The sequence below is a fragment of the Scleropages formosus genome, chromosome 10, assembly GCF_900964775.1.
Source record: "Scleropages formosus chromosome 10, fSclFor1.1, whole genome shotgun sequence".
In the NCBI taxonomy this organism is placed as follows: Eukaryota; Metazoa; Chordata; class Actinopteri; order Osteoglossiformes; family Osteoglossidae; genus Scleropages; species Scleropages formosus.
This window is the reverse complement of record NC_041815.1, coordinates 29,664,776-29,683,386: the sequence shown is the minus strand read 5'-3', so window position 1 is coordinate 29,683,386 and position 18,611 is coordinate 29,664,776. Positions and strand designations below refer to the sequence as shown.

General features: G+C 48.6%; 3 protein-coding genes across 6 annotated transcripts; 2 read left to right on the top strand and 1 right to left on the bottom strand.

Moving 5' to 3' along the window:
* The first annotated feature begins 1,807 nt into the window (after positions 1 to 1,807).
* On the top strand, positions 1,808 to 7,334 carry mmp23bb (matrix metallopeptidase 23bb). 2 transcript variants are annotated; one of them, XM_018748622.2, is made up of 8 exons: positions 1,808 to 2,415; positions 3,431 to 3,573; positions 3,717 to 3,856; positions 3,969 to 4,136; positions 4,291 to 4,455; positions 4,565 to 4,675; positions 5,503 to 5,623; positions 6,067 to 7,334. In XM_018748622.2, exons 1-8 carry the CDS (start codon positions 2,023 to 2,025, stop codon positions 6,275 to 6,277), a joined length of 1,452 nt encoding a protein of 483 aa, XP_018604138.2. In that variant the 5' UTR covers positions 1,808 to 2,022; the 3' UTR covers positions 6,278 to 7,334. The 2 variants fall into 2 exon arrangements, with proteins under 2 accessions (XP_018604138.2, XP_018604137.1); XM_018748621.1 differs by lacking the exon at positions 1,808 to 2,415 and adding an exon at positions 2,679 to 2,736.
* Positions 7,335 to 8,317: 983 nt separating this feature from the next.
* Positions 8,318 to 13,341, bottom strand: pcyt1ab (phosphate cytidylyltransferase 1A, choline b). Of its 3 annotated transcripts, none has more exons than XM_018748619.2 (11): positions 13,196 to 13,341; positions 11,978 to 12,101; positions 11,654 to 11,727; positions 10,819 to 10,944; positions 10,595 to 10,691; positions 10,288 to 10,404; positions 10,024 to 10,175; positions 9,745 to 9,823; positions 9,529 to 9,671; positions 9,247 to 9,435; positions 8,318 to 8,974 (listed from the first exon to the last, which is right to left on the bottom strand). In XM_018748619.2, exons 4-11 carry the CDS (start codon positions 10,927 to 10,929, stop codon positions 8,708 to 8,710), a joined length of 1,155 nt encoding a protein of 384 aa, XP_018604135.2. In that variant the 5' UTR covers positions 10,930 to 10,944; positions 11,654 to 11,727; positions 11,978 to 12,101; positions 13,196 to 13,341; the 3' UTR covers positions 8,318 to 8,707. The 3 variants fall into 3 exon arrangements, with proteins under 3 accessions (XP_018604135.2, XP_018604134.2, XP_018604136.2); XM_018748618.2 differs by lacking the exon at positions 13,196 to 13,341 and adding an exon at positions 12,194 to 12,494; XM_018748620.2 differs by lacking the exon at positions 11,978 to 12,101 and having other exon boundaries at positions 13,196 to 13,217.
* A 92-nt stretch (positions 13,342 to 13,433) lies between these two features.
* eif2a (eukaryotic translation initiation factor 2A) lies at positions 13,434 to 18,454 on the top strand. Its single transcript, XM_018748614.2, has 14 exons — positions 13,434 to 13,523; positions 14,215 to 14,284; positions 14,364 to 14,435; positions 14,570 to 14,688; positions 14,781 to 14,880; positions 15,130 to 15,212; positions 15,415 to 15,488; positions 15,622 to 15,766; positions 16,143 to 16,259; positions 16,387 to 16,961; positions 17,250 to 17,363; positions 17,490 to 17,612; positions 17,713 to 17,778; positions 17,913 to 18,454. The coding sequence occupies exons 1-14, from the start codon at positions 13,496 to 13,498 to the stop codon at positions 17,976 to 17,978; spliced, it is 1,752 nt and encodes a 583-aa protein (XP_018604130.1). The 5' UTR covers positions 13,434 to 13,495; the 3' UTR covers positions 17,979 to 18,454.
* The last annotated feature ends 157 nt before the right edge of the window (positions 18,455 to 18,611 follow it).

Below are 18,611 nucleotides of genomic sequence, written 5' to 3'. Positions count from 1 at the left end.
TGCCCGAGACGGCAGCTGCTTGGCATCTCTCAGGACCACAGCAGGGCAGCAGGCCTGGTGTCCCAAACTAGCATGTGTATGAAAGTGGCAGCAGGTGAGGTGTGTTCACCTTCCCAGTTTATACACACACACACACACACACACACACACACACTAGAAGTGTCTGCTCTGGTCCCAAAGGCACTGTCTATCTTGGAGCACCTCAGACAGGAGTTCTGTGGAGACTAGCTTGATCGAAGGAGAGTTTCTGCATTTACTCTGGTCCTCGCCCTACTGGTCTTTGTACTCTCTGGCTCTGGGATCAGTGGACTGTTGGGTCGTGGTCACCAAGCTCATCCTCTGCCTTGCTTGACCCTGAGAGGTGTCCAGACGACCTTGTTTCGTCTCCATTTGGTAACTGTGGCTGTCCAGTTAATCCTAATAAAACACAGTATAACCAATCCTGTCCTGCTTTCTTCCTTAGTACTTTTCTTTGGTAGATTTTCTCCAAATTGTATAACTTACATTAAACAAAAGTGAATTTCACTACATGACAGAGAGAGAAACATAAACACACAAATTAGTCACTTAGTAAAATATTTGACTGCATTATACAAGTAGCATATAGAAATTAGTTTTTCTCTGGATAACTAGCAAAGGTGTAGAGAGTGGATACAAAATCAGGGCAGAGCTGGGTTTGAAAATGAAATGTGAATATTGAAAGGGATTCATCAGTTCTAAGGGGCAGACGGAGCTCATTCCTCCACATTGAAGTCAAAACTGAGGGTCTTCGGGCTTTTCATTTTGGGCTTATTGTGTATTGGATTACTAGCAATGGAGGAGCATAGCTGTCTGACTGGGATGTAGGAAGTGATCAGGTCCCATTGGTACCAAGGAGCAGATCCATTGACCACCTGTAAGCCATAAACGGTGTTGGACAGGCAGCCAGTGGAAAGACACTTTGACAGGTCAAATACAGCTCCTGATGTGCATTCTGTATCATGTGGAGAGGCTTGATGATGGAGGCCAGCAGACAGGAAGGAGTTGCATTAGTCCCAGTAGGACATCACCATGACTTGGATCAGGACCTGTGTAGTGTGCTGTGTATTTCTAGGACCAGGTTACAGCTTCAGTGTGTTGGAAGAACCAGAGACTTGAGTCAATTCTTATTTCCAGGTTCTGGACCGATGAAGTGACTAAATTGTCCGCTTTGACAAATTTCCAAACAGGTGAGTAGACCTCCTGAGAGAAGAAGGGTCTCTCTCCTGTTGAGAGTGAGATGTAGAATAACATCAGTGGTCAGTAACACCAGTGTGTGTCTAAAGTTCTTTGTCTTGTTGAGACTAAGATGTAGAACCTGTGAGAGGCGAAGTGACATGGTGTTAATTCGTACCCTAAGCTACTTATGATTTGCCGTTTTATACATCTGAGTAATTTTTACTGTATCAGTTGCGGAAATGTACCTTGATCAGCAGTACTGGGGAGGGGGTTAGTAGAAATCCTGCTGCTTCAACCTGACGATCGGTTTTAAATGGGTTTAAACTCAGGACTCGTTTAAATTGGACCTGTAGGTATACATTGAATCAATATTTTTGAGAAAACAACCCTTCAGATTTAGGTTGAAGAAGTCCCCTTTAGATTTCTCTACTTCCTTTACTTGTTTATTCGTATGGAGCTTAAGGTCATCTGCAGCTCATGGGGAGACCATCTGACATGTGATCTGCAGGGTGATGTGTTTGGTGGTCCGCTCTGATTTCAGCATATCTTCTGGGCTGGTAGGACCACTCATGTGAGGAGTTCCTGGCAGCAAGACACCCCCCATCGGCCCTGTATTAAGGAGGCCTCGGTGCGCAACTCGCCCTGGTCTTTAGTCATGCAGGTTCCTCTCCAGCTCCACGGGGAGGAGATGAAGAGCAGCTGCAGACCAGGAGAGACCCCTCAGAGCTGCCAGACTCCACTTCTTCAGCTGCTTTCCGCCAAGTCCCTTTTCCTCAAAGTGTCTCATCCCTCCTTAAACCCCTATACGTCTGGGAAGAGCTTCAGATGGAGAGGAGGAGCAGCCCCTCCGTGGACCCCCCACCCCCCTTGCACTCCTCAGTGAAACTCCTCAATAACACCGGTCTGTGTCTAAAGCTCTTCGTCTGTCGCCGCGCTTTGATTCACTCGAGTCGCGCGCCTCTCTGGAAAAAGCCTTTGATGAACCAAATAAAGGGAGTAAAGGGAAACATTGCGGCGGTAGAGCGGGCGCTCGCTCCCGAGCACTCGGATGGAACGCGCACTCCGGAGCCGCTTCTGAAGCGAGGGGAAGAGAGGAGGAGCGGCGCGCGAGCCGCACGGGTCCGAATGGTGCCGATGGCGGTCGGGCGGCTCGCGGTCGTGGTTCTGCTGGCGGCGCTGCTGTTCGCGTCCCCGCTGGACCGGGCTGTGGGGCTGGAGGTGACTCTTCCACGCGGCATAGCCGTTATTTATAACCGTGACTAATCGATAATCCTCGCGAGCCAATATTATTAATCATGATCAATAATGAATATAATACCTCAGCGCTGTGGAGCTGCGCGTCTCCCGGGTTCCGTCCCTGCCCGGGTCCACTTTCAGCGCTCCTTCTTTAGCACGTCTAACGATGCTGTAACACACACACAGTGTTTGATGAGCGTCCTGGTCGAAAACGTCCCGGATACACTTAGTTTCAAAGAGTAAACATTGATTGTGCTAAACTGAGATGTGAACCGCACACGCCGGTGGTGAATGAATTTCAAGGTAAAATATTCCATTTATATTCAAAGTTTTAAAAAATTTCTTTTAAATATGACTGACATAGAGATGGGGGGAGCGCAAGGTGAAGGTCACGTGGGACGGAGCGCAGATTTCACATCTGGGTGGAAGATATTTACTGAGGGAGGTGGGGGGCGAAAAGAAGAAGGTACAGAACTGTAACCTCCCCCACTTGCTGTTCACTTTTCAATTTTACTGTGCTGTATTGGCATAAGAAACATGTAATACACTTCTCAAAGCAACAGATGCATAGGTACATAGTTACATACACCGATACATAGATACAGTATATACATACATATACTGTATAGATACATAGGTACATACATAGATATATAGAGATACATAATTACATACACAGAGATATATATTGAGACATAGATATATACTGAGACAGATACAGAGCACACGGGTGTACAGCAGCACGTGTCACTGACTAAACATAGATGTAGTCGCAGAAGGACACGGAACAACACGGGATTAAATATGTAAATGAGACGTGGACACAGGTGTAAGACCGGAGGAAAGTGAACATGTGACACGTTACGGTCACCGTAGCTGAACTATCGTGTGAAAAGAATAATGAGAAGTTATTAGTAATAATAATACATGGAAATAACAATACGAAATAAAAAGTTTCACAAGTAAATATCATAAGCACCCATCTGTCCCTGTCCAGGCCGGACAGATGTCTTTCCTCCCACTGGACTTAGACGTTTCACAGCCCGCAGACTTGCGGTCTCGAGCGGTTCTCGCCCGATCCAAGCGTTACACCATCAACCCCATGGGCCAGAAGTGGGAGCAACTCAACCTGACCTACAAGTGAGTGGGGAGTGGGAAGTGGGGAGTGGGGTGGGATCGATGGACACGCGCTCTCGTTGCTGCTGTTAGTACACACACGAGCTGTCATACGCAGAGCGTGTGTGTGTGTGTGTGTCTCCCCTCCCCGCCGCCCTGCCACCCAGGATCAGCACGTTCCCCGACACGCTGAGCAGAGAGGACACGCGCAGAGCCCTGAGCATCGCCTTCGCCAAGTGGAGCGCCGTGTCGCCGCTCTCCTTCGCCGAGGTGACGCAGGCCGACGCCAGCGCCGACATCACCATCGGTGAGAAGCTCCGCAGAAGCACCGCGGGCCCGACGGGAGGAGGGACCCGCAGAGCTCCCGTCGCTGGGAGGGGCCACGTTCACGCACCCGTGTCTGGCGTGTTCCCCCGCAGGCTTCTACGCCTTCAACCACACGGACTGCTGGGGGTCGCCGCTGCACCCCTGCTTCGACGGCCTCAACGGGGAGCTCGCGCACGCCTTCCTGCCCCCCCGCGGGGAGATCCACTTCGACAACCACGAGTTCTGGGTGCTCGGCAAGACGCGCTTCAGCTGGAAACTGGGTACGGGATGCAGCCCGCGTGGCCGAGAGCGCGGGGAGAGCGGTGCGCCGCGTCGCCCGCGACGATTCGTGTCCACAGGCCGCTCGGCGCCCTCTCCGCTGCCTGTCTCTCTGTGAATACGAGTGTTTCCTGATCGTCCGCCGCCTTCCTCCAGGTGTGTGGCTCAATGACCTGGTTCAGGTCGCCGCCCACGAAATCGGTCACGCCCTGGGTCTGTGGCATTCCCGAGACCCCGCGGCTCTCATGCACCCCAACGCCACGTACACGGGACAGCGGGACGTGTCCCGGGACGACGTGTGGGGAATCCAGCGCCTCTACGGTACCTGTCGGCGGAGTCGGGTTCGGGGGGGGGGTCACGTGAGCAGAGAAAAGTGGAAGATTCATGTCTTCTCTGTGTGTGTGTGTGTCTTTTGGGGGTGCGAGCACAGGGTGCCTGGACAAGCGGCGGGTCTGTGACCCTTGGGCCCGGCTTGGATTTTGCGATCGAAGGCGGAGTTTCATGAAGAAGCACTGTCCCCGGCGCTGCGACCTCTGCCTGGGTGAGGGGGGCAAAGGAGCGCCGTCCGGTTAACGACGGGTGTCTTGTGACATGAATGGTTCGGCAATGAATTTTTCTTGCTCTTTCTTCGACTTTCGTGGATTGAACGTAACGCTCGGCTCATCCCCCGAGCCAGTAGGGGGCAGTACCGAGCACCGAAACAGAGTAGGAGTTGAGCTCCGCCGTAAAGCAGCTCACTTTCACAGCGTTTACAGCTCACCTCTGGTGTTCTGGAGCATCAGCGCCGCACGTTTATGGGATGAATCGGGCGGCGATCGGCACCGAAGACGACTTTGTGGAGACGACCTATTTTTAATTTCGTAACGAAAATAGAGACTCAGTAACTCACTGGCTTTTGTTAACTCCCCTCGCTTCCAGGGTGACGCAGTGCCGGGCCTGTCTCGGAATCACTAGGATTATTAGGGTTGCCCCCTGAATGGGACGCCGGTCCATTGCAGGGTTTAAAGAAAATATAAAATATATCTGAGACTTTTACAGAGCTTAACCAGCAAACAAACAGAGGGAATTTTCCAGTTATTGACTGCGACTTAGTGGAAATGTGACTTTGGAGTTACAAACAAAGCGGATTATGAACAGCCCTCTGGTCCCCGGTGTGTTCTTTGTGCAGAGACACTGCTGGCAGTGTGAGTGTGTGAACACCGCTGAGCTCTCAACCTGCCGCTTTCTGTCACTGCTCAGTACTGCCCCCTACAGACACGTGCTGTCCTTCTCCCGTAGAGACATTCTAGCACATTCTAGCCCAGGCTGTCGGCGGCGTAGCCGCTCTCTCCTTCACACTCCTGTGTTTGTCTCCGTCTTTGGCCACAGATCCTCCGGAAACAGTTCCGACTGCACCCCCATCCAGTGCCCGAGTTAAGCTTGTGCCCCGGGGCAGGGTGGTGGGGTTCCGCTGCGGGACGAACGTCCGGAGAGCGCCCCCTACAGTGAGGTACTGGAAGGTGGCCTCTTGTTCAGTGATGACAGTCCCGCCTTTTCGGAGCCGTCTTAGAACACGGGTCACGTGATCACACAGCACACGGCACACGGCTCGGGGCAAAGTCCTGTTTTCGTGAATAAACCCGCAGTGGCGCCTGATCTGCAGCTGAAACACACACAAGGTGACTGAATAATTATTGAAAGCCAACAGACATTTTAAGCGGCGGGGGTGTAATACCACGGTACTGTATGTGGTGGAAAAATTCAGCTGATATGTTTTTATTCAAATAATCAGCCCGGTTTTGTTAAAGGAACAAATTCTGCGTTTAAAACATTTTTTTTAACTTCAGGCCAGATGTGCTGTGTATCAGTGTGACCTGCTTATCCATGTGTCCAGTAGCACGTGCCTTACTACGTCCTGCTTGCTGACCCACCCTGTGTCCTCTCTGCGTCCAGCTGGTACAAAGACGGTGAACTGCTGGCCGCCTCCATCCCTGGCTACATCGCCATGAAGGGCCGTGACCTGCGCATAGTGGCCAACGAGTTTAATGAAGGCACGTACACCTGTCGTGCGTATCGTCATGGCAACGTGGTCTCCTCTAACTCCTGGACCATCCGCCTGAAGCCAGAGGTTCCTTCCAGTAGCTTGGAGCCTCCAGATGGTTGACCGCAGCAACCGGATGAATAACGTTCGCCTGATGGACAGTAGGACCCAGTGTTCACGCGCGCGCGTGCGCACACACACATCAGACGGACAAATACTTACTGACTTTGCTGTCGGGCCTCAGATGGAACTAGTGGCTTTAAGGTAACATGTAGGGTTAGAGCCAAATTAAAAGACTGAAGACGGTTAAGAGGAATGTGGCCATAGGCTGCTGACAAAGGTGAGGTACCAAATCCCACTTCAATAAACACACATGAACTCTTGTTTTTTTTTTCCAGTTCATACTGTGTGTGTGCATGTGCACACTGAACCCATTCCAGACTCTCAGTTCTAAGGGAGAGGTGGGGAGTAAATACAGGAAATATGTCTCAGCAAAGGACAGAGAGACCCTTGAATGCCACGATGAGGTTCCTTCCAAATCCCAAACCGGCCATCTGGTCACGTGATGCAGCGTTCGGTGGTGTGTGTGTGTGTGAACTCTGGTACCACAACAGGGGCCTGAAGCCGACGGTGGTTTCTGAGAGACTCCACGCTGCACTGCAGAGAGAGAACAGGTCGTTCATGACACATATACGTTATGATTTCTCCAACCCCCAGTTATTAGCACGCTGTATTCCAGTACAAACGTACCCTGACTTTTGGTGTACTTCATTATTGAAAATTTGGTTATAATGTCTGATGAACTCTGATTTTGCATGGGGAAAGATAAATGCTTCACGAGTTCTTTATAATTGAGAACCAAATCTTTAAATCCAGGCTTAAGACTCACATGTTTAAAATCACGTTTATGTAGCATATTTGCATGCTCCTCTTTAAAATACCCCTTCCCCCCTCTCATTTATCTTACTTTATTTTGTTGTTTTATTCTGTCATTGTAATTTCTTTTATCCTGATATTTATTGTGAATTTCTTTGCTTTGGATTGTAATCCGCTACCATATATCTTTCTTTATTGGGAATTGCTCTATAAAGTTAAGGTTACTTAGAACATTACCTAAGGAGGCAACTCTTGTAATTACTGTCATAACCCCTCATCGCTGAGCTATTTATAAAGCATCTTTTGGAACAAATTAAATCAGGAAGTCATTTGTAATCATATTGCCTTTCAAGAAATTCCTATACACGGGTTTCCTTTGCTTTTCTAACTTAATACTACTTGCATGAAGACTTTTTAAGAAGGTTTTAGGGCTCATTATTACGATATATTTACTATGATTAAAAAGTCACAAGAATTCTGAGAGAAACAAACACACATCAGCCACGGCTGGGGGTGCTCATTTGTGTTCCTGCAAGGCATTTTCTGTGATAGGTCACTAATTTTACAGTACAAATTACATGTAGCCATTAGTCCAATAAAATGTCAAAGTCTAATAATTCTCACAAAACGAATGTTTGCTGTATGAGGGGAAACTAGTAACTCCACTCCAGGTCATCCAGCCTGGATCATCTTTACTCTTATGGCCTCATCAGTCCTCTGATGGGCCATAAGACCCTACTAGGTGTTGTGCTAAGAGGTTTGAAAATTAAATGTGGTGTTTTGAGGTGCAAAACAAACTGTTTAAACTACACATTTCTTAATATGTTACTCAGATATGGTCACACACAGCCACGCAAGCAATCATACTGTGCTCTTTGCGCTAACTGTATATCATTTATTTATTGCACCTCTTTAAAAATTTCATATGGGACCCTGACACTTTTGATGTTGTTCTGTGTGTCGAAAGTGTCTGAAGGAGCTTCCACCACGTAAATTGCTTGTATGTGCAAATGTAATTCTCATAAATTCATCTTCCGCTCACAAACTTGAGTTACTAATATGAACTGCAATGTAAGGATACAAATTATCTCTACACTGGTATGAAGGAGTGTTGATGGATTTCAGCTCCGGTGGAGGGATAAAAACATTTTTTGTCCTTTCTGAAACCAAACGATGGCAATTTTTCCTCCAGAACAAAGCTGGTTAGTTCAAGGAAATTACACAGCGAAGGAGAGCAGGCCAAACACACACGGGAACACATACAAATAGACAGCCACACACATATATATGTATGGGTGTGGGTGTGTTACACATACTGTATATGTGACATAACTGACCCTCGTCTACTCCTCCAGCGTCCAAACAGTAGATCCGTGTGACAAAATATGACGAAACACTTTAGTGTCATTATTTATTCAAACAAAAAGGTTGCTTATGTACTAATGTTTAAAACCAGAGAACTGAAAGGGCTTTGACTTTGTTCTACATATTACTGTACACACACCGGTATGACGTTACTGACTATCTTTTCTGCCGTCCACCTCCCTCACGGAAGGACTGTGTTCACACTGCACATGCAGAGAGAAGCAGGCGATTCAGACGAGAAGTTGCAGTCCCATCTTCTCCTTCCTCATTGATGGCTGTTCTACATGTCTCATCCTCATTGTCCTCTGCTGTTCAGTCACCATTGTCATTGTCATCATCATCATCATCTTCTTCTTCTTCATCATCATCATCATCATCATCCCTTTCTTCATGGAGAGGACCCCTGTGGCTACTGCTGGGGTGCGGTGGGGAGGGTGGTGGTGACGTCTTCGTGAAGAAAGGCAGGCGGAAGGCAGGGGAGGGCGAAGGGGAGCGCTCGCGTGTCGGGCTGCTGCTGGGGCTGTGCCTGGGGCTGATGGCCTGTAACATGCGCCCTCGGCCCTCCTTCAGCATGTGCTTCTGGTGGGGGTGGGCGGGGACATGTTATTAGACAGGTCACGTGGTCACCCACAGTTCCCAAAACCCCCGCAGACAGACAGACAGACAGACAGACAGACAGACAGTCCACTCAGCTCTCATCCCACTATCAATGGAGGAAGCCCTGGTTCCTCCAGTCAACGAGAGGATCTCACTGGGCTCACATCGCCCTCTTTCTCAGGCTGCATTTCCAAACACACACTCAGCTTCACACACAGTCCCCATGCTGTCCCACCCCCACCCCCCCAGCTCACCAGCGCCCCCTCTGGGCCAAACATCTGCAGGAAATTGCCGATGAATTCCCGCGACTTCTCCTCCCACTTCTGGATGAGGTCAATGCTCTTCTCCTCGACCTTCTGCACAAACTCCTTGGACTTCTCTTCGACATCGCGCACCTTGCGCTTCACCTTGTCCACCCGCTCCTGCAAGTGGTACTTCTTTTCCTGGTGCACAGAGGGACCCGTTCGGACACCCTGTTGACACGAGCTCTGCTGAGGACCCCCCCACCAGGCCCCGCACCCCCACACCAGACTCACGTTGATGAAGCTGACGTTGAGCTCCTTGGCGGTGTATCCTCGCTGGAGGTTGCGGCGCACGTAGACGTCGTAATCGCGCACGATGCGCGTGATGATGTCGGAGGTGGAGATGCCCTCCGTCCGCTGTGTGGGCACAAACATGCCTGCGGGGAGCAGGGGCTAATCGGTGAGCGCGTCCACAGAGGCAACAGCTAGTCGCTTGGAAGCCACACCCACCTGCCTCCTTGATGTGCTTGTAGACATCGTCACTTCCGGCAGAGGAGTATGGGATGTCATCGTGGGCCACAAAGTCGATCTGGAGGGCAGCAGCAAAACATTCAGACCTTGCAGTATCGTGGGTGCAGTGTCAATGTGTCCCGTCAGGTGACATTTCATCATTTCTATTTTAGTTCAAGTGTCACGTATCTCATTGATCAAAGTGTCAGTGATCCCTAGACCTGCTGTTGGCAGAGTCCCCAGAATGTGTGTGTGTGCACACTTTGCTCTCTGTCCTACCCGGTGCTTGGTAAGAAAGTCTGGCGTGAGGGTCCAGGGCGCGTTGCGAACGACCTCATCCACATAGCGACAGTGGCTAACGGCGTCATAGCGTTCATCCTCGTTCATGACCGTAAAGCCCTTGAAGTTGTGTGTCAGCTCATCGTTACACACTGCGGGGAGAGACACAGCAACCCGACATGGAGAGATTAAACACCCCATAAACGGGCAGAAGAGGGAAACTGGGAGGCAAAGAGGTGGAGGACAAAAGGGAACAGCTCTTACCGCCCACGATGAGGTGTGTGTTTGGGAAGAGTCCTTTGGCCTGCATGAGCGCACGGGCGTGGCCGGAGTGGAAGAGGTCAAAGATGCCATCGGCATACACGCGCACCGGACGGTCAGCTGGAGTGCGAAGACATGGGTGGACTGTGAGTTCACACACACTGCAGCATAGTGGCTTACACACGTGGACACACACACAAAAGACAGGACAGAGTGTCACTCTGCTCTTAATGAACGGTTCACATGTGACACTTCTTGAGGGAGTGTGTGTGAAAGGAGTATAAAGTGTGTGTAATGGGGACAGACTAACCTGGGGTGCCCTTCCTTGCCTCCTCCAGGCTCACACGTCGGTAGGGTGTGGTAACTGACTCCAGCTGGTCAGTGAAGGGGGCAGGATTGTTCAATCCCTGTAAGAAACAAACACAGACACACACACACACCAGATGACCACCTGTCAGATCGAGGGATTGCTGAGGGATCCTACTGATGACAGCTACAGTGTTCTCCCAGTCCTCTGCAGTCCACACATCTCACCACGGTACATCGCGGTATTTTCCTCGGCCGGTGCTCCTCATCCCTCTCTCCGTTCCAGTCTTCATTCCTTCTCTTCCTGGAGAGCAGCAGCGCTGACTGACTGCTGTCCATGACGGGGCTGCAGACCTGAGGACGGCAGCGCAGTCATACCCGTGTAAGAATTCATCTCCCCACAGTCATGAGTGAAACCACCATAAACTCATCACATGACCTGCTGTCCTACAGAAAACTGAGTCACATTCTGTGACGTCATCTTCCACCCCCTGGGACCCTTGACACCTCACACCCCCCTTCCCCCCGGCGCACGATGACGTCATCGCCTGAGCGCTTGAGGGACCATAAGATGAGCGTCCACGAGGAGATGAACTCAGAAAAGATACACGGTGTGTTTGCTGTGCAGTTATTTGTAAACAGTTGTGGAAAAAGAAGATGGAAGAGCGCGCGCCCACACGGAGTCAACTAAGTCAGTCACACGGCGCGCTCGCCTGCGCGCGCACACACACAGATACCTATTTACCGACATCGACTTATCCTTATCGCTAAATAACGTTTCATTTAGTCAGAAAATAGGTGGAGTATCGCTGTGTGTGACAACACGAGGAAGAAGAAACGGGTGAAAGAAATGATAGCGGAGAGTACAAACGAAGGAAAAAAGTTACAGTGTTAGTGACAGTAACTAGTGAACTCTGATAGTTCATGTTTAATTAAGTTGTACTGAGACGTGGACATTATTAGATTAATCATCATGCTCCTGGCTGGAGGAAGAAGAGCGCGTTCTCATCATTTCTCCAACAACAACATGATGATGATGATGATCGTGAGAAGCCGAACCGACCCGGTGCTGAGAGCCGTCTTCGTGTCGCTCTGTGTCCCAGGACTATGTCTGGCTGTGTCAAGGCCTTCCAGCCCCTGAAGGTGACAGGTGAAAGGTGAGAAAGGTCAAAGGTGAAGGCGGTTCCTGCAGAGTACAGGCAGGTTCCATCCAGCGGCCCGAGTCGTTAGTTAACGAAACCCCTTCTGCGGTGAGGAGTCTCAATAGGGTCGCGTTCGTCGCCTCAGTCGCTGCGCAGCTGTTGCGCAAACCGCGTCCCTTAGCGGTGCGCCGCAGCGAGAGCGGTGAGAACGATAACTACGAACTACACTAGATTAACTCACTGACCGCAAACTGAGCACAGGCTGAAAAGTGCAGTTGGAGTCCCGGCCCTGAACGCAGCGCTCGGGCGTCGTCGCCCTCCCCTACAGCCCCAGCGGGACACTGGACGCTGTGGATGATCTGGAGGCAGCTGGGCAGGACAAGACAAGAGGAGGCAACTTGTACTCGGGGCAGCCAGCATTATCCCCCCCCCAGTGTTTTTGAAATTGATCATTATAACACCTTTTGAAATAATCTGCCCATCCAATTTCGATAACTGCTTTTCCTGAGCAGGGTCTCGGTGGGCCGGAGCCTATTCCGGAAGCACTGGGCGCAAAGCTGGGGGTTGGGGGGTGTACACCCGGACGGAAAGATTGACTGTTTCTTAAGCTATTTAATTTCAACATCAAAACAAACGTTCATGCATAATCACAACAATAATGGACGAACATTTAAAGCACATACAATACACAACTCTAATTACATTCTTTTCTTGTTAGGGTTTGCAACCATATTCCAGACAAATTATACAATTCAAACAAGTTAACAGTGTGTCTTTATATATTGTTACCAATTCATTTTTCCAAAGGGTCATATTAGGGTTAGACTGCTTTTGTTTGTGGATAAAATACTAAAATTATAAATATATAAAAAATTATAATATACAGATTTCTCTTAAGAAAAAATTGATGAATGTCGTTTCGCTTAAACGTATTCATCTACGAAATTCGCATTTACTGTAAGGTATATTGATAAGAGGGGGGTGCGGTGGCACAGTGGGTTGGACCACAGTCCTGCTGTCCGGTGGGTCTGGGGTTCAAGTCCCGCTTGGGGTGCCTTGCGACGGACTGGCGTCCCGTCCTGGGTGTGTCCCCTTCTCCCTCCGGCCTTACGCCCTGTGTTGCCGGGTAGGCTCCGGTTCCCCGTGACCCCGTATGGGACAAGCGGTTCTGAAAATGTGTATGTGTGTATATTGATAAGAAATTTTTAATTTCCCCCAGAACATTTTACAGTAAATACAGCCAAAAATAAAAGTGCAGTAGTTCTTATTCTAGAACATAAGCCTTGAATAACTCGCCTATATACGATTAAGTTTTGATGCTGAATTTTTTATTTTTTTTTCCAAAAATGTTATGGAGGAATGATACACTTCCACTCCCTCCCTTCGACCTGCGAACTGCCACGTGGCGGGACGCACTTGCACGACGTACATCAAACGTCCTCTTATTCATATGATATTATTACCTTATTATTAATACAACTATTCCGTGTTTATAAAAAAAATAAACGTATATTACGATATACAATACGTAGAGGCTAATTAAATTTCACAAAAAAAATCTGGTTTACTATAATCAAAACTGAGAAATCGCCATTATGAATCTCCGAGAAAAATGTACGCACTTCGTTTACGAAAGTGAAACAGGATTAAAGAAAAAGTTTGCGTAAGAACACCAAAGGTCTACCGGAACTGCCGAGGGGTCACGTGTTCCGGCGCGAGTCAGACCGCACTTCCTGCCGTCGCCACGCCTTTTCCTTTCCAAGATGGCGCCACCCGCTCCACTTCTTGCAGGTGGGTTCTCTTACTTTTAATACAGGTTTCTAATTCTCAGTTGTACCGCTTAACTGCAGGAAAAAAAATGTTAGTGGTACAGATGAGAGGGTCACATGTTATATCTGTACTAACGATGAATTTATGAGCGGTTTGAAGCTACATGCTGCTCTGTTGGTTCGCAGCGGCGGCGCTGCTCCGTCCACGAAAAGCAACGTGGGAAGATACGGTTAAACAAGATGCACATTACAAAAGTAAAATAATAATAATAATAATAATAATAATAGTAAAATAAGGTGGCAGCCGGTTGCGTGGCGCTTATGGCCACTCCCGCCAGTTGGACTCACTCGGAGATGATTCCACGTTAATTGAATCAAATCCTAGCTTCTGGTACTTTCTTTTAATTTTCAGGCCGAGGAAAAAGTTCCAGCTATAATTCTGTAGTTTACTGTAATTACATTTTAAGTCGTTATGTAGAAAAATTAATAAATAACAAATGTAATAATACTAATAGTGGTAGAAACATATGCTTTTAAGTTTTAAAAGCACATTTGATTTAACATTTGGAAGTTTAGTGAGAAGCGTTTTCTCCTGTGGTTCCACTCACTGACTCGCTGTCTGGCTCTTCCAGTGCTGTAGTTCTCCTCAGCCTGGCTCTGCCGCGTTGCTCGCGCTGCCACTCACTCCATTTGTTGCGTTTGTTGATCTCCAGTTCGTGGATCGAGCGGCACGTCGCTGCTCTGCGGTCCTCCGGTCTGCGAGGAGCATCACGCCTTCCAGAGGTTCGCCATCGTCCTGCCCGGCCCCCTGTGTGGTGTCTTTTCAGTTATTTATTATCACGTGTCTCTGTGTCGCCCACAGAGATGCCCGCAGAGGTAAATACTTCACGTTCAGCAGGGACGGCTCCCTGTTTGGCTGGTGTAACGGAGAGAGGTGAGACCCGATCTTCACCCGGATCTGTTTGGATCAATGTGTTTTAGTCCGTGTTCTTCAGTCACAGTCAAGGTTTGTCAGTGCGTTGCACCGTTAACGCTGCAGGTTGCGACTCCTATTCTGCTGTGTGACAGGGTCCACGTTGTCAAAGTGGCAGATGGTTCTCCTCTTCTGTCGCTCGACCTTCCCAAGACGGCCATGTTGAACTTTTCTCCACTGAACTCCGTGCTGGTGACGTGGCAGTCTTACTCCAGTACGTTGTCATGCGAACCTCAGCTGCTTCGGAAATGAACACAGGAGCTCAGGAGGTGTAAGAGGTGTTCACAGTTCCCCTCTTTATCACAGAAACACAAAACAACCCCCAGGGAGACCCCAACCTACAGCTCTGGGACCTGCAGACTGGTCACTTACTCAAATCCTTCTACCAGAAGAAGGCAGAGGGCTGGTAATTGAGTGTGTGTGGTGTGTGTATTTGCAGAATGTGGTTCCTACGGGGAAAACACAAGGCATTATACTGCTGAGTTATAGTGCGTAGGGTTCATTGGAAGTCGCTTTGGAGAAAAGCATCTACTAAATAAATTAAATGTAAAATGTCATGCTGTTGTGACAGAGCATGTGTTTGTTTGGCAGTTTGCTGATCAGCTGAAAGACCTCAGGCTCATGTGTCTTTTTTTCTTATCATATTTGTGTTCAGGTGTCCCAGCTGGTCAGAGGATGAGAGCATTGCAGTCAGAAATGTTAACAATGAGCTCCACTTCTTTGAGAGCAACAAGTTTGGTATGTTTTGCTCACTTGCCACAAGTGAACCTGATTGCCAGGATTGTGCTGCATATGTGGTCCTTTTCCATGGTAATTGTGTCCATAGTGAAATGTCTCTTTTCTCAACCTGCAGCCTGTTTGAAGTGAATGAAGCAAAGTTTTCTTTGTGTCTTTATGAATCTCTACAATGTGTGTTCAAATTGTGGTGCTGTTTTCACAGACAATATTGCTACTAAGCTCCATCTTCAGAAGGTGACTGAGTTTGTCCTCTCTCCTGGGTCTCAGCCCAGCAAGGTATGTGTATGCCACACTAATATTGTTGTTGTTTACCTTTTATTTGCTGCTGCCTTTGTGTAGTAAGACTCTCCTTTAGCTGCTCTGGTCAAAGTGCAGGAAGGACTAACCAACAGCTGTATTGCTGCTTAAGGTTGCTGTCTATGTCCCAGGAAGCAAGGGTGCGCCTTCCTTTGTCCGGCTCTATCAGTACCCCAATTTTGGGGGTCCGACGTCAGCTCTGGCCAACAAAAGCTTCTTTAAGGCAGACAAAGTGACAATGTTGTGGAACAAGAAAGGTACTCTGATTTTACTCTGTCTTTACACTTGGTTGTGTCTCACAACTTTATCTTCAAAAGGCTCAGTTTTATTGTTGAAAATACTAGCGGGTCAGATGAATGTTCTGAATGAGAGGTTCAGTCCAACAATGAGGAGTGAGTTTGGTATGGTCCTCGTTTGCAGTTCTCTGTGTATTTTAAACAGAAAAAGTGTGTTTTTACTACACTTTACCTTTTCAGTAAATATTGGACTCTGGAAGTAACATTTCATTATTTGTCTGCACATGTAAAATAGCATTGTTAATTTCACCAGGCATCTTGTGTGTTATACTGTTGAATGTGTGTCTGCGTGTTGTGGCGGACTGCGCTCTGACTATAAGAGTTGTCATTTCTATAGCAATGGCAGTTCTTGTGACAGCGAGCACTGAGGTGGACAAAACAGGAGCATCTTATTATGGCGAGCAGACACTGCATTACCTGGCTGTGAATGGAGAGAGTGCCGTTGTGCAGCTGCGTGAGTCTTTACGTGTCTCCTGTCTGTTTTTCTTTCTGCGGACACCTTATTGTCACGTTAGCAGGTCAGACGCATAGTGTGCGCGCGCGCAGATGTTAAAGTTAACCTGCTTCTCTCCACTGCACAGCAAAGAATGGTCCAATCTACGACGTGACGTGGAGCCCCAACTCCATGGAGTTCTGCGTGGTCTACGGCTTCATGCCTGCCAAAGCCACGGTGTTCAACCTCAAGTGCAACACGGTGTTTGACTTTGGCACGGGCCCCCGAAACGCTGCTTTCTACAGTCCTCAGGGCCACCTGCTGGTGCTGGCTGGGTTCGGGAACCTGCGCGGCCAGATGGAGGTGTGGGATGTGAAGAAGTACCAGCAGGTGTCGAAGCCCCAGGCGCCGGACTCCACCCACTTCTCCTGGTGCCCAGATGGGGAGCACATTGTCACAGCAACTTGCTCCCCGCGCCTCCGAGTCAGCAATGGTTTCAAGATCTGGCATTACACGGGCTCTGTATTGCACCAGCACCTCGTTCCTGAAGGACAGGAGCTCTGGGAGGTCCTGTGGCAGCCTTTCGCTGATGGTACCTTTCCTGAAAGGGCCATTCGGTACCAGGCAGCATCAAGTGAGCTGGGTAGCACGGAACAGAAGCTTGCCCAAGCGTACCGCCCACCTGCGCTGCGTAACAAACCTGCCACTGCCAGCTCCAAATTGGTGAGCCTCAGGAGGGAACTTGCATAGGGAATTCTGGGGACCAGGATGATGATGATGTGACTGAGGCATGAGGTCTTCGCTTCTGGTCTCAGTCGATCAGAGTGGGCACAGCATTTTTTGTTGTACCTGAACACTGATAGGCTTAATTATTCCCTAAGATTGGATTAAGTTTTCACTCAGTACTGGGATCTAAAGGTGCTGTAACTGGAGACCTCCTGTGTGTGGTTCGTTTGGAAAGCTGTGCCAGTGGTGAGTGTGTCTACGTATTAATGACTCTGTCCCTGTCAGCATGAAGAGGAGCCGCCGCAAAACCTCAAGCCAGGTTTTTCTGGAGATAAGCCTCTGTCCAAGACCGCACTGAAGAACCAGAAAAAAAGAGAGGCAAAGAAAGCGGCAAAACAGGTAGATGAGAGGGTACAGCAGTCATCCTGGGGATTTCGCTGGACCTCAGCGATGTGGTTCTGTTCCTTTCCTTTGAGTGTGCGCCTTTGCATTCCTCTCATGGTGACCTTCTTCCTGTTTCTTCAGGAATCGAAGGCTGATATCATCAGTGAGGAGCTCTCCACACCTGTCCCTACCCCTGTCCCTAACTGTCCTGCACCAACATCAGGAGATCCAGAGACTGACAAGAAGATCAAGAACCTGAGAAAGGTGAGCAAGACGCAGCACCGACTATGCTTTTCTACACACACTACATCTATGGCTTCAGTGTAGGCTTTGAGAATCATGTCCCTGATGACTTTTACCCCAGAAACTGAAGGCCATTGAACAGCTGAAGGAACAGCAGGCAGCTGGAAAAACACTAGAGAAGAACCAGGTGAAGGACATTTCCAGTTTGTTAATCTTTCTGTGTCTGCATGAATCAGTGGGCAGCAGGGTGTCTCTGCTCGTTGTTTTGCGGAGCCTGTGGACCTGTGTGAATTACGGTTGTCGTCTGTTTCTTATCCTCAGATTGAAAAGATTCTGAAAGAGTCCCAGCTGCTGCAAGAACTCGAAGATTTGGAGTTGGGACTATAGACTGAGGAGCACAAATCCATCCATAAGCCCCTCACACACTTGGTCGCTGAATCAGTTTTCCCGGACACAGATGCTGAGTGCTGCATGAAGGCCCAGTGCCCTGGTTCCACACACAGGGAGCATTTTTCTAACATGCATTGTGGAAAAAGGCTCGTTTTGAAACCAGTTTGCTTGAATGTTTTGGCTATAGTTAGATTTGAATCTTTATCTCAGAGGTCAGAGCGGTTGTGCAGAGTGATGGAGTGACGGGTATCACTTCTCCATTGTGTATGGTTCAAACGCTTTGAATCGCACAGCTGCTTTTATGTTAAAAAATTCCATCTTGAATTAGGACCCAGTAGTTAAAGCTGTATAGTTATCCCATTTGTAATTGCTGAATTCCTGTTAAAGGGATCTTTCTCTACAACTGCAGCAAACCTGTTTTTCTGATTTACTGGATTAACAACAAAGTTGAGAATAAAAGGAAATTAAATGGGGGGGCTAGTGAGTTTGTATTTTCTGGAAGTTTCTGTGTGGTTAATTAGACTTTTGCCGTTTCTGATCGCGATGTTTTTTGTTGCAGTACAGTTCAGGTGTATATTTAGTCATTTCAAATTTCTTCCATGATGATTACTAGTTAAATGAAACACATCC